Source organism: Balaenoptera acutorostrata, chromosome 3 (genome assembly GCF_949987535.1).
Source record: "Balaenoptera acutorostrata chromosome 3, mBalAcu1.1, whole genome shotgun sequence".
In the NCBI taxonomy this organism is placed as follows: Eukaryota; Metazoa; Chordata; class Mammalia; order Artiodactyla; family Balaenopteridae; genus Balaenoptera; species Balaenoptera acutorostrata.
In genome coordinates this window covers 145,984,343-146,002,329 of record NC_080066.1, presented here as the reverse complement: position 1 = coordinate 146,002,329, position 17,987 = coordinate 145,984,343, and the positions used below count along the sequence as shown (strand labels likewise).

Sequence of the window (17,987 nt, the reverse complement as noted above, 5' to 3'; positions counted from 1 at the left end):
AAAGTTTTTTTATTAATATAATGATTCTCCCACAGCAAAATGTTCACATTCTTAGAACCACAGGTCTCTTGTTCTGTCTAGCAAAATTACATAAATCATATAAAAATAATAAAAAGGATTAAAAATAACATGAATAGTCTACTCCTTGAATATCAGAAAAGCATATACTATCTCACCTCTGGAGTGACATCTCGTGGTGCAAACCCTGTTCCTCCAGTTGTTAGTATCAAATTAAGTTCCTTTTCATCACACCAATCTATCAGGGTTTCCTGAAAGAAAACAATAATATTTTCACATGCAGAAGGACTTGCCTGTCTACTCAAAACATTCACATACTGAAATACTTCGTATACAGTGAAGAAACAGATTCTTTTCAACTCTCATTGAGAAAAATGTGAAGCACAATTCATGGAACAGTTTCCACTGTTAATCAAAAGACACTGCAGTTTTGGGTATTTATTTTATTCATTATAGAAAATGAAGATGCAACCATCAGATTCTTGAAAGTAAATGTAACACAGGAAATAGCATAAATAGTTTATAATTAATGTTCATTATGTATTTAAATGGCATGTCTGACATCTTGTCAGCCACTCAAAATATATTCAGGTTAAAAAAATTGAGCACTGTTTCTAATTATATGATCTCATTATTTAATAAGTATAGCAATCCTGCCAGGTAAATATTCATACTTCAATTTTATATTTAAGGAAACAGACTGATTGGTATTTTTCATTAATGGAATCAGAGAGATCAAGAAATATACTTGCTCATGGGCTCACAAACTAGAAGGGAAAAAAGCTAGAATTTAAACTTAGAGCTGTTGGACCCTCAACAGATGTTCCTCTATATTTTGCCTATGATTGAGTCAATATTTTTTTTCCTAAGTTTCAAGTGGTTTAGGAAAGTTTTACATTTTTCAGGATTTTATTTTACATAGTTGCCTTAAAGGAAAGGTGTAGGAATAAATGATTGCTTAAAGTTTCTTTTTTTCCACACCAATATTATGACATTTAGTTGAGATTAGAATTACATACCATAAAATTTTGGCGTTGGTAGAGGCCTTAGTATATTTGCCTATTCATTTTACAGATAAGACAACTGAAGTACAATGGGGTTAAATAATTTACTCAAAGTTACCCAGCTAGTTTGTAAAGAAGTGGGACAAGGATCTCTGCTTACTCTATTGCTAGTTCTACTCATCTATCTTACATTCTGGCTATCTATTAAAAAGAACTATTAAGTGCTCATTTAAATTATAATTAAATATTTGCTTTGGTATTTTATTGTTTCATTACTTTTATACAATTCAGGTCCAAAGCTTAATAATACAAGTATATCATTTATGTACTGATAATTAGATGTGAAATACCAGAAGCAGGCTGATATCTATATGTAAAATACAATGTCCTCAGTTCTCTAATTCATCAGTGACACAAAATGCATGATAATTATTCAGAAGGACAATTCAGGATTTTTAAATGATTTTTTTCCCTATCCTCACTCATTTTTATTTCAACCTGGTATCACAGGAATGGAGAGTGCAAAACTCCAAATGAAGGAGATTTTTTCCCCTGCTGTGATTAATTAATGGCAACAAACTATTTTTAAAAAGACATAAAATGTAGACTACTAGAGCCTAACTGAAGAACTCCCACCACTGATATAGTTATAATTTTGTTCTGAGGAAAGCTCACACACACAAAAAATCAATGGTTAATCTACAAACAATAAATGCTGGAGAGGGTGTGGAGAAAAGGGAACCCTCTTGAGCACTGTTGATGGGAATGTAAATTGATACAGCCACTATGGAGAACAGTATGGAGGTTCCTTAAAAAACTAAAAATAGAACAATAGAGCAATCCCACTCCTGGGCATATACCCTGAGAAAACCATAATTCAAAAAGAGTCATGTACCACAATGTTCATTGTAAATATTGCTATTTACAATAGCCAGGACATGGAAGCAACCTAAGTGTCCATCGACAGATGAATGGATAAAGAAGATGTGGCACATATACACAATGGAATATTACTCAGCCATAAAAAGGAACGAAATTGAGTTATTTGTAGTGAGGTGGATGGACCTAGAGTCTGTCATACAGAGTGAAGTAAGTCAGAAAGAGAAAAACATACACCATATGCTAACACATATATATGGAATCTAAAAAAAAAAAAAAGATTCTGAAGAACCTAGGGGCAGGACAGGAATAAAGACACAGACGTAGAGAATGGACTTGAGGACATGGGGAGGGGGAAGGGTAAGCTGGGACGAAGTGAGAGAGTGGCATGGACATATATACACTACCAAACGTAAAATAGAGAGCTAGTGAGAAGCAGCCACATAGCACAGGGAGATCAGCTCGGTGCTTTGTGACCACCTAGAGGGGTAGGATAGGGAGAGTGGGAGGGAAACGCAAGAGGGAGGGGATATGGGGATATATGTATACGTATAGCTGATTCACTTTGTTATACAGCAGCAACTAACACAACAAAGTAAAGCAATTATACTCCAATAAAGATGTAAAAAAACAAAAACAAACAAACAAAATCAATGGTTATTATAATAAAGGTGATTATGTGGTGGTTTCACAAATCAAACTTAAAATTACCATTGTTTTGCTCTTCTATTTATTTAAAAATTAGAAAAGCAAAAATACTCATCATTCTCAGTAGTTATTATTTCTGGTCTATAAAAAAAAACATAGTTGACTCCATAACTCAGCAATGAGATTAACTGATCTTGTCTTCCCACTAATAGACCTTAGAAACTTTAGATTTCTTTGTAACATTCCACATTACTGAAGTGTCTGTGCCACAGCATTCTAGTCTTTGACCACACCTCCATTTATATCAGATCTTGATAAAAAGTGATGTGAAATCCAAGTTGTATCAACAAAACAGCTCAAGCACTAAAAAAAAAAAAAAACTATACCAAATACTAATTTTCAGTATTGTCAATACCAAGAGGGCAATTCAAACTTTTCAAATTTCAAGATGCCAATAAAAATACTCAAAATAGTCCCTTTAGACTGAAGAATGCTATTGTTTGGCAACAGGCAATAATTCTTACAACATATTTCATCCACTGATTAAATAAACATTTACTGAGTACCTACACCATGTCTTAGGTGTTAAGAGTTAAAAAATAAGTGAAAGACTGACCCTGGTTTTAAAGAGCTCATAGTCCAATAATGGTTCTCAACTTTGGTTATACACTGGAATTATCTGTGGAGCTTGTAAAAATACTGATGCTTGGGTCTCATTTCTGGGGTACAGCTTGGAAACTGGGATTCTAAAAAGATTCCCAGGTAATTTTAAAATGCTGCCAACCAATTGAGAACTACCAGCTTAAAGAGACAATAAGTTCAGTTATCTTAAGGTGAACTTCACAGCTAACCCAACTGGGTGGGCCCACAAAGATGTCATAGCTTAAGATTAGTTGCACCACAGGAATATTACTTAAGTTTTTCTATTCCCAGGATGGATAAGTGATAACACATACTATATAGATTTTCTTTCATTTAAATAAAATTTGATATCTTGAGCTCAGTGAAGGATATGTTGAAGTATCTGAAAAGTAATATTCTGTTGCCCAAAGTAGCTGTGTGATGTACAACAGTTTTTCAACTGAGCAAAAATCTTAGTTAGGATTTTGGACTTTTAAGAGAAAATAGCAATCTTATCATTCACTCAGCTGGTCTCCAAAACATAAGGATTCTTTCTCAACCGTTAATATAAAATACGAGTATTCCAGACACCTAGTGGTCATATATTTATTTAACACATCAATTCGTTTATTTAACAAGAAAGTGCCTTTTATTCAGGCACTTCATTAGATAACAGGGATCCAAAGACAAATAAGGCCCTGGCCTCAAGGATTTAGTCAAGTATAGGTGCTGTGAGTCTAGTCAAGAACTTGCTACTAGGGCTTCCCTGGTGGCGCAGTGGTTGAGAATCTGCCTGCCAATGCAGGGGACACGGGTTCCAGCCCTGGTCTGGGAAGATCCCACATGCCACGAAGCAACTGGGCCCATGAGCCACACCTACTGAGCCTGCGCGTCTGGAGCCCGTGCTCCGCAACAAGAGAGGCCGCGACAGTTGAGAGGCCCGTGCACCGCGATGAAGAGTGGCCCCCGCTCGCCGCAACTAGAGAAAGCCCTCGCACAGAAACTTAGACCCAACACAGCCAAAAATAAATTAATTAATTAATTTAAAAAAAAATCAATTGCATTTGTATATACCAACAGTGCACAATTGGAAATTAAAATATTTCTTCTAAATAAAAAAAACAAAAAACTTGCTACTAAAAGTATGATCTGAAGACCAGCAACATTTGTTTTACCAGGGAGCTTGTTAGAAATATAGAATCTCAGGTCCCATCCAAGACTTACTGATTCAGGATCTGCATTTTTAGAAAGACTCCTCAAGGTGCTATATATGCACATTAAACTGGACTAAGCCATGCTTTCTAACCATGTACCACTCAGGATATTGTGAGTCTTACTTTTCTATCACGTTAGATCACCTGAAAGCAATTTATCTCATCATATATGTTTCTGCACCTATAAGATACCTTTCATTTTGAGATATACCTTAATATTTGGCTGCTACCAGGTATTGTTGAGGATTTCTACATGAACCATCATTACGAAAAGTTCCTCTGCATGTGTTGCAAAACTGAGGCTGAAGGCATTGTCTATTTTAATGGTTATTTTCCCTTACATAAAAGGTATTTCTTTTTTTTTATTTTTATTTTTTATAGCTACTTTATTTATTTATTTCTTTATTTTTGGCTGTGCTGGGTCTTTGGTTCGTGCGAGGGCTTTCTCTGGTTACGGCAAGTGGGGGCCACTCTTCATCGCGGTGCAGGGACCGCTCTTCATCGCGGTGCGCGGGCCTCTCACTATCGCGGCCCCTCCCGTTGCGGGGCACAGGCTCCAGACGCGCAGGCTCAGTAGTTGTGGCTCACGGGCCCAGCTGCTCCGTGGCATGTGGGATCTTCCCAGACCAGGGCTCGAACCCGTGTCCCCTGCATTAGCAGGCAGATTCTCAACCACTGCACCACCAGGGAAGCCCCAAAGGTATTTCTTTAAAAATTTACTGCCTTGAGCTTACAGGTTAGCACAGTATAATCAAGTTGTATCAAAGAATTTCTGCCTCTCCATATCTAACAGAAATGAACAACAAAAAAGAGTAAAAACTAGAGGAAAAAACTTCCACCATTAATGATCAAATGGGAAAAAATATACAGCTGTATGTCATAAATCTCAAAAGTTGGGTGGTCAATGACAGAAATACATGGTCTTTGAGAAGCATACTGCAGCAGGGTTGAGGCTCATAATGCTGCTCTGGCTCCCAAAGAAGTCATAATGGTGAATTATCAGAATCATAAAAATTCTCACTAATACCTTCAAATCTAGAGAGATGTAAACTGAAAGAAACTATCTTTTCATCTTGAAAGCAGCTGCTATGAGAAACAAATGAAACAAGGGGTTGAATCTCTGTGATCAAGTTCTTCAACTTTGTTGAAGGAACAAATTTGTTCCAGGAACAAATGCACACTGAATTGGGGAACTAATCTGAAACCTAATGATATCCCCACATAAACAGTGAGTTAAACCTTTATCTAGGTAGAAAAAGTCTAGTACTGGACATTTAATAAAATCTCACAGAGAAAAACAGAGCATTCCAAAAAAGACGACATGTTGTCTCTGTTCCCTCGCTTCCTCTATTTTCCTTTGTGCAAGTCTGTCAAGATCTGATATACTCTGGGCTGACTTCATCTTTCTTCCTACATCTCTGCAATGGTTTATGAAATAAGCTCAGATTGAAGACTGGATATTGTTCAAGCAGGTTTTCTTTTTTTTTTTGATAACCATACAATAAACAGAAATTTGAAGGCAAGGAAAGGGTAGTTAGAAGGAAATGTAACAATGCTAGCTTCCTTATCTTTCAACCAACCCTAAGGTTTAAAAAGTTAAAACTATGACTGTAACCTATTAATGATGTTCCTCATTTTAACTTTAGAGAGATCTCTGTTTAGCAAATAATATCTCTTGTAATATGCTCTTTTCATTCCTTTTCTTTTTCCTCTGTTTAAATGAAATAAAATGCTATTCTGTATTAACTTTAGAGAATTATCCTAATTTCATATAGCTACATCTTTTACTCAAACATTCATTCATCCATTCTTCTACCTGTAATATAGACATAGAAAGATGTTAGAATGTTTTACAATTAATCTTAATAATAATTATTTCTGGGTCATTAGATTTGAAGTGTATTTTATTTTTTACTCCCTTTTTAATTTTTTTGTATTTTTGGAATTCTTTATAATTCCCATGTATTATTATTTTTTAAAAATTTTATTTATTTATTTATTTATTTTTGGCTGTGTTGGGTCTTCGTTTCTGTGCGAGGGCTTTCTCTAGTTGTGGCAAGCGGGGGTCACTCTTCATCGTGGTGCGCGGGCCTCTCACTATCACGGCCTCTCCCGTTGCGGAGCACAGCCTCCAGACGCGCAGGCTCAGTAATTGTGGCTCACGGGCCCAGTTGCTCCGCGCCATGTGGGATCTTCCCAGACCAGGGCTCGAACCCGTGTCCCCTGCATTAGCAGGCAGATTCTCAACCACTGCGCCACCAGGGAAGCCCTCCCATGTATTATTAAAAACTAAAGGGATTTTAAAATTTTAATTTTCTGTTCCGTATCAGGAACTAACATAGTGTTGTAAGTCAATTATACTTCAAAAATAAACAAACAAACTTAAAGAAAGGGAGATCAGATTTGTGGTTATCAGAGGCAGGGGATGGTGGGAGGGGGAACTGGATAAAGGTGGTCAAAAGGTACGAACTTCTAGTCATAAGATAAATAAGTACTAGGGATATAATGTACAACGTGATAACTATAACTAACATTGCCATACATTATATATGAAAGCTGTTAAGAGAGTAGGTCATAACAGTTTTTATCACAAGGAAACAAATTTGTTTCTATTTCTTTCTATTCACTAAACTTATTGTGGTAATCATTTCATGATATATGTAAGTCAAGTCATTATGCTGTACACCTTAAACTTATATAGTGCTGCATGTCAATTGTATCTCAATAAAACTGGAAGAAAAAAATGGATTCTTCTGGTATTAGTTCTTCATTCTGGTAGCTAGTACTTTAATGTCTCATTTTCCCCTCATTATAAGCCAGGTGAGAAACAAATTTTATACTTAACAACAATTCATATATTATTGTGGAAGATTAAATATGGCCACATATTCTTTATAAGTCCTCCTATCAAGAGGTGGAATTTCTACAACCTTTGCATCTGGACTGGACTTATGACTTTGGCCAACAGAATGGGGCAGAAGTCATGGTGTGTGAGTTCTGAAGCCTATGTCTCAAAAGGCCTCACAGTTTCTGCCTTCACTCTTTTGGTATACTTCTATTACCATGATAGGAAGCCCAGGCTAAATCATGGAATGGTGAGAGATGATGTGGAGAGAAAGGCCTAGCAAAACAGATAGCAGCAAGGCCCTAGACATCTGACTGAGGCCATGTTAGATTCTCTAGCCATAGCTGAGCTAACGAATTATTTCAGCCACATGAGTGATTCCAGGTAAGACCAGATGATACACCTACCTGAGCCGAGCAAATCTACAGATCTGTGAGAAATACTAAGTCATTGTTGTTTTAAGTCACTAAGTTTTGTGGTGGTTTTTAATGCAACAAATACAGTACAGATAACTACTTTCATAATTAGCATTTTTGCATCCTTCTCTTTCTCTGGCTATTTCCAATTTATATCTTATTCGTCATAAGTTTATACAACCTTTATAATAAATTTCCAAATAGCTTTGAAAGTGAACTTGATGTGAGTTACATTTAAATAAACTGGCATAAAGTCTCATGAAAGTGATTGTATCATTTAATCATTCAGTTTAAGAAACATACCAATGCCTAGTATGTGCAGGAAAATGTAGGAATGGGGGAAAAAAAAAAAACCATGACAAATGTCCTTGATATCAAAGAGCTCAGAGGTATGAACAAATTAATACAGTATGGTACTTCAATATATCATGGTTAGTGCTATGAAAGAAGGATGCCCATGTTAAATTTTTTACAGATATTACATATTTATGAATATATAGCATTTTCTTTATCATAACTAGGATGAAAACTATCACTACAAAGGTTTTTAGTAATATTTTTCTCTTGCCCAAGAGTAAAAAACCCAATAAAGAGGAAAATGGGACAGTAAGAGATATGAGGAAGTAAGGTTAGACAAGCCATCTTTCTCTACGTCCGACCGAAGTCGCATACTCATCTAGATCTCAATCTAAAATAATACATTTTCTTCTTTTCTCTACATTTATTGACAGAAACATGAATCACTGAATTAAGCAGACCTCACCAAAATAAAATCATTTGAGAAATGTTACATTTTTCTTTGGTCTACTAAAGAGTTGTGAAATAACCACCAAAAAAATTCCTATCTGTACATAATGAGACACGGTTTTAGGGTCATTTCAGTAAAGTCTCCTCTAACTCCTCCAGGCAATTTGTTCCCGGTGTGTGTTCCTCTGGAAAGCACTTTTCACAGTTTAAAGAAATTTACATGTTTACTTGTCTCATCTCTGAGAGTGATCTCCAAAAGGTTGATCATGACTCTCTATCAGTAAACAATTTCTGAATGTTATTTTCATAAACCATTGGAAAAGCATGTAGTATATCACACTTAAATAGAAATTTTAAAAAGATGAGATAAAGATGACATAATATTTTAAATAGTTTTTCATTTTATTTTACTAATTAAATGCACAAAAAGTTCTCAACAATGTTTTTGTGAGAGCAATGTGACTAATACGCATTATTTTAGAAAATCTTGGTTTGATATTTTGTGATAAGGTAATTAAAAAGTAAAAAAGTTTTAAAAGATAAGTAGACTGAAATGGAAGAAGTACTTGACCTATATTTACTAAATCATTACACAACATTTATTTTTCAATCTCATCCACCAAACATGCAAGTGCCTTTTTGAAATGGGGTTAATAAATTTCCATCATTTATACTATTAATTAGTTGTTTCTACAAAATAATTGGAAGATGTTACTTTGAAAATATTAACAAATAGGTTCGAAATCCATTAAAATTCTCCAAATGGAAAATTTTTAAATCAAAATTTTGTTTCCTAGATTTTTTTACTCTGCAGTTACTAGTTTTTATAAATAACACAGTATCATTTCCACTAACAAAATAACTTAATGTGAACAATTTTAAATATCCAAGTATCTTAAGCATGTTTTAATATTTTAGGAAAATTTTCTTAAGATCTTCTTTCATGTCATTTTTTCCAAGTTGTCTCCTGAATTATTTTAACTTCTCATTTATTAAGCAGATCCTCCCATTCCTTGTCCATTAGTATCAACTTATCTGTATTCATGTATTATCTGGGCTTAAAATCTCCTTCTCTGGTCCTTTTTGGCTTTGTCAATCTACTCCAAGCCACTTTAAAATTAATATTCTAAAATATATTTCCTTAAAACTTTTTAAAAAAACATTTCTTCATTGGAAAAAACAGCAACACATTTTCTAAATATTTGTTAACATAGTTGAAGCTTTCACTAAGCTCTTAAAAAAGTAAATGCAAACAATAGGTATCATCTATTAGACTAAAGAGCATAGCAGGGCTTCCCTGGTGGCGCAGTGGTTGAGAATCCGCCTGCCAATGCGGGGGACGTGGGTTCAAGCCCTGGTCTGGGAAGATCCCACATGCCGCGGAGCAACTGGGCCTGTGTGCCACAACTGCTGAGCCTGCGCGTCTGGAGGCTGTGCTCCGCAGCAAGAGAGGCCACGATAGTGAGAGGCCCGTGCACCGCGATGAAGAGTGGCCCCCGCTCGCTGCAACTAGAGAAAGCCCTCTCACAGAAACGAAGACCAAACACAGCCAAAAATAAATAAATAAATAAATAAATTTATTAAAAAAAAAAAAAGAGCATAGCAAGTGATTAAAATGAGAAGTATAAGTGTTCCTGAGATATTTGGGGGGTTGTAGAGATAAAAAGGAAGCAGGTAGCTTTATCCAAGGAGTATTCATCCATAATTTTTCATACATTCATATTTTCCATTTGCATGTATATGAACATTATATGCATTCAAAACATTTTAAAATCTATTTATATCTATTTAAAATCTATCTATTTTTAAAAATATATATATGTGTTGGACTTCCCTGGTGGCACAGTGGTTAAGAATCAGCCTGCCAATGCAGGCATGGGACATGGGTTCGAGACCTGGTCCAGGAGGATCCCACATGCCACGGAGCAACTAAGCCCGTGCACCACAACTACTGAGCCCGCGTGCCACAACTACTGAAGCCTGCATGCCTAGCACCTAGAGCACATACTCAGCAACAAAGAGTAGCCACGGCAATGAGAAGCCCGCACGCTGCGTTGAAGAGTAGCCCCCGCTCGCCGCAACTAGAGAAAGCCTGCATGCAGCAACAAAGACCCAACGCAGCCAAAAGTAAATAAATAAATAAATTTAAAATATATATATATATATGTATGTGTGTTTACATAATCCTTAGGACATCTCTTATGTAGAGAATATCCCAAAACTAAGATTTTGTTGCATTTCAAATTATCATTCGTTATTCTCTTACACCCACAAAAAATGTCAACCCAGGTGCTCTTTCAGGCTAATTGTACCTTCTCCCTTACAAGAAAGTGAGGGCTGTTCTTTTATTCAAGTTGTCTGATTCTTAACCCCTGGACCAATTTCAGTTTACTTCTATACATTTAGACACCAAACACTATAGTTTTCCAATACTGTATGTACTACTTATATCTTTATTTTAAAGAATGTGAATGATTAGAGTTCTAACCATTGTTGATCTTAATTAACATAATGTAAGACCTTGCACTGATTGTGTCAAATGGTTGTGGACAGCAGATTAATATTACTTATGATAATCCTTTTCTTGTGCTACTAAATGTCTTTTACCAATATGATTTTTGCAACCTTAACTAGATAACAGTATATTAATCCTCTCACTGCTGAAAGAAATAGAAATGAGTAGATACAACTATATCACATGCCTAATTATTCAAGTATAATTAATTTGTGCTTGGGCATCTCCAGTGTATTGTTCTGAATGAAGGTAACCTGGGTCCACATTCCTCAATTACCACAATAGTGTGGGAACACTGTTACGATGAGGAATTAGTAACTTGAATTGTTTCACAGAATACCAAGGACTTGCTCCTAAAGATGGAATATCACAGATGGAAGTTAAGCACTTGGCAGAATACTTCAGACATAGCAAGGGCTGAATAAATGATTACTTCTGTTATTTTTCAACATTATTTCTGTCAGAGTTACATTGTCTAAGTATGGAATTTCTCCACAAGTTAATTACCTTAGAAGATATCAGTAGAGTTCAGGGTTCATGGTAATCTTCTTAGCATGAATTATGATAGGTCAAAAATCAAAATGACATTTTTTAAAAGGAAGATAAACTGCAAAAGAGAATAATCAAATGATTTATAGACCTAAATGGATTTAAGAGATATGTCTTTTGACCTTTTTATCCTATTTTCCCTAAGGCCTTCACTAAGCTTAACAGCCGTATCTTATGCATATCTGTACTCTTCAGTGATCTTATATAATAGGTTACGTGAATAAATTGTGATGATGCTACTGACATAAAGCTTTCCCTAAGATTGACTGGAACTCTGAAAGGACACTGAAATAAATAATAGGAAATCAAACATATTATTTCAAGATGACTCCAATAGGAAACCTTAGGAATCTACCTAATATGAGAAATGCAATTTCAGGCTTTCTCCAATCAGTCAAGTATTTGCTACCTAGGAAAAAGAGAATGGTTGAAATATGGGAAAAAAAACTAATAAAAATGCCTCCCTCCAAAATTTCCCTTAGGATTCTAAGATTAGTTTGCTTTCCCTAACACCATAAACAAAAATAAACTCAAAATGGACTAAAGACCTAGATGTAAGACTGGACACTATAAAACTCTTGGAGGAAAAGATAGGAAAGAACACTCTTTGACATAAATCACAGCAAGATTTTTTGACCCACCTCCTAGAGTACTGAAAATAAAAACAAAAATAAACAAATGACACCTAATGAAACTTAAAAGCTTTTTTTTAAAAACATCTTTATTGGAGCATAATTGCTTTACAATGGTGTGTAAGTTTCTGCTTTATAACAAAGTGAGTCAACTATACACATACAGATATCCCCATATCTCCTCCCTCTTGCATCTCCCTTCCATCCTCCCTATCCCACCCCTCTAGGTGGTCAAAAAGCACTGAGCTGATCTCCCTGTGCTATGCGGCTGCTTCCCAACAGTTATCTGTTTTATATTTGGTAGTGTATATATGTCCATGCCACCCTCTCACTTCGTCCCAACTTACCCTTCCCCATCCCCGTGTCCGCAAGTCCATTCTCTACGTCTGCATCTTTATTCCTGTCCTACCCCAGGTTCTTCAGAACCAGATATATATATATATACTTTTTTTTAAAGATTACATATATATCTGTTAGCATACAGTATATGTTTTTCTCTTTCTGACTGACTTCACTCTGTATAACATACTCTAAGTCCATCCACCTCACTACAAATAACTCAATTTCGTTTCTTTTTATGGCTGAGTAATATTCCATTGCATATATGTGCCACATCTTTATCCATTCATCTGTTCATGGACACTTAGGTTGCTTCCGTGTCCTGGCTATTGTAAATAGAGCTGCAATGAACATTGTGGTACATGACTCTTTTTGATTTATGGTTTTCTCAGGGTATATGCCCAGTAGTGGGATTGCTGGGTCATACGGTACTTCTACTTTTAGTTTTTTAAGGAACCTCCATAATGTTCTCCACAGTGGCTGTATCAATTTACATTCCCACCAACAGTGCAAGAGGGTTCCTTTTTCTCCACATCCTCTCCAGAATTTACTGATTGTAGATTTTTTGATAATGGACATTCTGACCGGTATGAGGTGATACCTCATTGTAGTTTTGATTTGCATTTCTCTAATGATTAGAGATGTTGAGCATCCTTTCAATGTTTGTTGGCAATCTGTATAACTTCTGTGGAGAAATGTCTATTTAGCCTTCTGCCCATTTTTGGATTGGGTTTTTTGTTTTGTTGATATTGTGCTGCATGAGCTGCTTGCAAACCTTGGAGATTACTGCTTTGTCAGTTGCTTCATTTGCAAATATTTGCTCCCATTCTGAGGGTTGTCTTTTCGTCTTGTTTATGGTTTCCTTTGCTGTGCAAAAGCTTTGAAGTTTCATTAGGCCCCATTTGTTTATTTTTGTTTTTATTTCCATTTCTCTAGAAGGTGGGTCAAAAAGGATCTTGCTGTGATTTATGCCATAGAGTGTTCTGCCTATGTTTTCCTCTAAGCGTTTGATAGTGTCTGGCCTTACATTTAGGTCTTTAATCCATTTTCAGTTTATTTTTGTGTAAGGTGTTAGGGAGTGTTCTAATTTCATTCTTTTACATGTAGCTGTCCAGTTTTCCCAGCACCACTTACTGAAGAGGCTGTCTTTTCTTCCCTTTATATTCTTGCCTCCTTTATCAAAAAGAAAGTGACCATATGTGCATGCGTTTATCTCTGGTCTTTCTATCCTGATCCGTTGACCTATATTTCTGTTTTTGTGACAGTACAATACTGTCTTGATTACTGTAGCTTTGTAGTATAGTCTGAAGTCAGGGAGCCTGATTCTTCTAGCTCCGTTTTTCTTTCTCAAGATTGCTTTGGCTATTTGCAGTCTTTTGTGTTTCCATAAAAATTGTGAAATTTTTTGTTCTAGTCTGTGAAAAATGCCAGTGGTAGATTGATAGGGATTGCATTGAATCTGTAGATTGCTTTGGGTAGTAGAGTCATTTTCACAGTGTTGATTCTTCCAATCAAAGAACATGGTATATCTCTCCATCTGTTGGTATCATCTTTAATTTCTTTCATCAGTGTCTTATAGTTTTCTGCATACAGGTCTTTTATCTCCTTAGGTAGGTTTATTCCTCGGTATTTTATTCTTTTTGTTACAATGATAAATGGGAGTGTTTCCTTAAATTCTCTTTCAGATTTTTCATCATTAGTGTACAGGAATGCAAGAGATTTCTGTGCATTAATTTTGTATTCTGCTACTTTACCAAATTCAATGATTAGCTCTAGCAGTTTTCTGGTAGCATCTTTAGGATGCTCTATGCATAGTATCATGTAATCTGCAAACAGTGACAGCTTTACTTCTACTTTTCCAATTTAGATTCCTTTTATTTCTTTTTCTTCTCTGATTGCTGAGGCTAAAACTTTCAAAACTATGTTGAATAATAGTGGTGAGAGTGGACAACCTTGTCTTGTTTCTGATCTTAGAGGAAATGGTTTCAGTTTTTCACCACTGAGAACGATGTTGGCTGTGGGTTTGCCTCATATGGCCTTTATTATGTTGAGGTAAGTTCCCTCTATGCCTACTTTCTAGAGGGTTTCTATCATAAAACAGTGTTGAATTTTGTCGAAAGCTTTTTCTGCATCTATTGAGATGATCATATGGTTTTTCTCCTTCAATTTGTTAATATAGTGTATCACATTGATTGATTTGCGTATATTGAAGAATCCTTGCATTCCTGGGATAAACCCCACTTGATCATAGTGTATGATCCTTTTAATGTGCTGTTGGATTGTTTGTTAGTATTTTGTTGAGGATTTTTGCATCTGTGTTCATCAGTGATATTGGCCTGTAGTTTTCTTTTGTTGCGGCATCTTTGCCTGGTTTTGGTATTAGGATGATGTGGCCTCGTAGAATGAGTTTGGGACTGTTCCTTCCTCTGTTATATTTTGGAAGAGCTTGAGAAGGATAGGACTTAGCTCTTCTCTAAATGTTTGATAGAATTCGCCCGTGAAGACATTTGGTCCTGCGTTTCTGTTTGTTGAAAGATTTTTAATCACAGTTTCAATTTCAGTGCTTGTGATTGGTCTATTTATATTTTCTATTTCTTCCTGGTTCAGTCTCGGAAGGTTGTGCTTTTCTAAGAATTTGTCCATTTCTTCCAGGTTGTCCATTTTATTGGCATATAGTTGCTTGTAGTAATCTCTCATAATCCTTTGTATTTCTGCAGTGTCAGTTGTTACTTCTCCTTTTTCATTTCTAATTGTTGATTTGAGTCTTCTCTCTTTTTTTCTTGATGAGTCTGGCTAATGGTTTATCATTTTGTTTATCTTCTCAAAGAACTAGCTTTTACTTTTATTGATCTTTGCTATCATTTCCTTCATTTTCTTTTCATTTATTTCTGATCTGATCTTTATGATCTCTTTCCTTCTGCTAACTTTGGGGTTTTTTGGTTCTTCTTTCTCTAATTGCTTTATGTGTAAGGTTAGATGGTTTACTTAAGATGTTTCTTGTTTCCTGAGGTAGGACTGTATTGCTACAAACTTCCCTCTTAGAATTGCTTTTGCTGCATCCCATAGGTTTTGGGTTGTGGTGTTTTCATTGTCATTTGTTTCTAGGTATTTTTTTTTAATTAATTAATTTATTTTTGCTGTGTTGGGTCTTAGTTTCTGTGCGAGGGCTTTCTCTAGTTGTGGCAAGCGGGGGCCACTCTTCATCGCGGTGCGCAGGCCTCTCACTGTCGTGGCCTCTCTTGCTGCGGAGCACAGGCTCCAGACGCGCAGGCTCAGTAGTTGTGGCTCACGGGCCCAGCTGCTCCGTGGCATGTGGGATCTTCCCAAACCAGGGCTCAAACCCGTGTCCCCTGCATTGGCAGGCGGACTCTCAACCACTGCGCCACTAGGGAAGCCCTCTAGGTATTTTTTGATTTTCTCTTTGATTTCTTCAGTGACCTCTTGGTTATTTAGGAGTGCATTGTTTAGCCTCCATGGTTTGTATTTTTTACAGATTTTTTCCTGTAATTGATATCTAGTCTCATAGCGTTGTGGTCAGAAAAGACACTTGATACAATTTCAATTTTCTTAAATTTACCTAGGCTTGATTTGTGTCCCAAGATATGATTTATCCTGGAGAATGTTCCATGAGCACTTGAGAAGTGTATTCTGTTGTTTTTGAATGCAGTGTCCTATAAATATCAATTAAGTCCATCTTGTTTAATGTATCATTTAATGCTTGGGTTTCCTTATTTATTTTCATTTTGGATGACATGTCCATTGGTGAAAGTGGGGTGTTAAAGTCCCCTACTATGATTGTGTCACTGTCAATTTCCCTTTTTATGGCTGTTAACATTTGCCTTATGTATTGAGATGCTCCTATGTTGGGTGCATAAATATTTACAATTGTTATATCTTCTTGGATTGATTCCTTGATCATTATGTAGTGTCCTTCTTTGTCTCTTGTAATTGTCTTTATTTTAAAGTCTATTTTGTCTGATATGAGAATTGCTACTCCAGCTTTCTTTTGATTTCCATTTTCATGGAATATCTTTTTCCATCCCCTCACTTTCAGTCTGTATATGTCCCTCGGTCTGAAGTGGGTCTCTTGTAGACAGCATATATATGGCTCTTGTTTTTGTATCCATTCAGCCAGCCTATGTCTTTTGGTTGGAGCATTTAATCCGTTTACATTTAAGGTAGTTATCGATATGTATGTTCCTATTACCATTTTCTTAATTGTTTTGGGTTTGTTACTGTAGGTCTTTTCCTTCTCTTGTGTTTCCTGCCTAGAGAAGTTCCTTTAGCATTTGTTGTAAAGCTGGTTTGGTGGTGCTGAATTGTCTTAGCTTTTCCTTGTCTGTAAAGGTTTTAATTTCTCCGTCGAATGTGAATGAGATCCTTGCTGCGTAGAGTAATCTTGGTTGTAGGTTGTTCCCTTTCATCACTTTAAATATGTCCTGCCACTCCCTTCTGGCTTGCAGAGTTTCTGCTGAAAGATCAGCTGTTAACCTTATGGGGATTCCCTTGTATGTTATTTGTTGTTTTTCCCTTGCTGCTTTTAATATTTTTTCTTTGTATTTAATTTTTGATAGTTTGATTAATATGTGTCTTGGCGTGTTTCTCCTTGGATTTATCCTGTATGGGACTCTCTATGCTTCCTGGACTTGATTATTTCCTTTCCCATATTAGGGAAGTTTTCAACTATAATCTCTTCAAATATTTTCTCAGACCCTTTCTTTTTCTCTTCTTCTGGGACCCCTATAATTCGAATGTTGGTACATTTAGTGTTGTGTCAGAGGTCTCTGAGACTATCCTCACTTCTTTTCATTCTTTTTTCTTTATTCTGCTGTGCAGTAGTTATTTCCATTATTTTATCTTCCAGGTCACTTATCTGTTCTTCTGCCTCAGTTATTCTGCTACTGATTCCTTCTAGAGAATTTTTAATTTCATTTATTGTGTTGGTCATCATGGTTTGTTTGCTCTTTAGTTCTTCTAGGTCCTTGTTAAATGTTTCTTGTATTTTCTCCATTCTATTTCCAAGAGTTTGGATCATCTTTTCTCTTATAACTCTGAATTCTATTTCAGGTAGACTGCCTATTTCCTCTTCATTTGTTTGGTCTGGTGGTTTTTACCTTGCTCCTTCATCTGTTGTGTGTTTCTTTGTCTTCTCATTTTGCTTAACTTACTGTGTTTGGCGTCTCCTTTTCTCAGGCTGCCGGTTTGTAGTTCCTGTTGTTTTTGGTGTCTGCCCCCAGTAGCGAAGGTTGGTTCAGTGTGTTGTGGAGATCTCCTGGTGGAGGGGACTGGTGCCTGTGTTCTGGTGGATGAGGCTGGATCTTGTCTTTCTTGTGGGTAGGGCCGCATCCAGTGATGTGTTTTGGGGTGTCTGTGACCTTAATATGAGTTTAGGCAGCCTCTCTGCTAATGGGTGGGGTTGTGTTCCTGTCTTGCTAGTTGTTTGGCAGAGGGTGTCCAGCACTGTAGGTTGCTGGTCATTAAGTGGAGCTGGGTCTTAGCGTTGAGATGGAGATCTCTGGGAGAACTTTCTCCGTTTGATATTATGTGAAGCCAGGAGGTC

At 36.3% G+C, this 17,987-nt stretch overlaps 1 protein-coding gene across 7 annotated transcripts in view; it reads right to left on the bottom strand.

Moving 5' to 3' along the window:
- The window catches only part of GPHN (gephyrin), a 634,333-nt gene that overhangs the window by 344,592 nt on the left and 271,754 nt on the right, over positions 1-17,987 (bottom strand). For all 7 annotated transcript variants that reach the window (XM_007184311.3, XM_057543176.1, XM_007184307.3 and 4 more), the window contains exon 4: positions 177-269. In XM_007184311.3, coding sequence (XP_007184373.1) covers positions 177-269 — 93 coding nt within the window. The remainder of the gene's footprint in view (positions 1-176; positions 270-17,987) is intronic.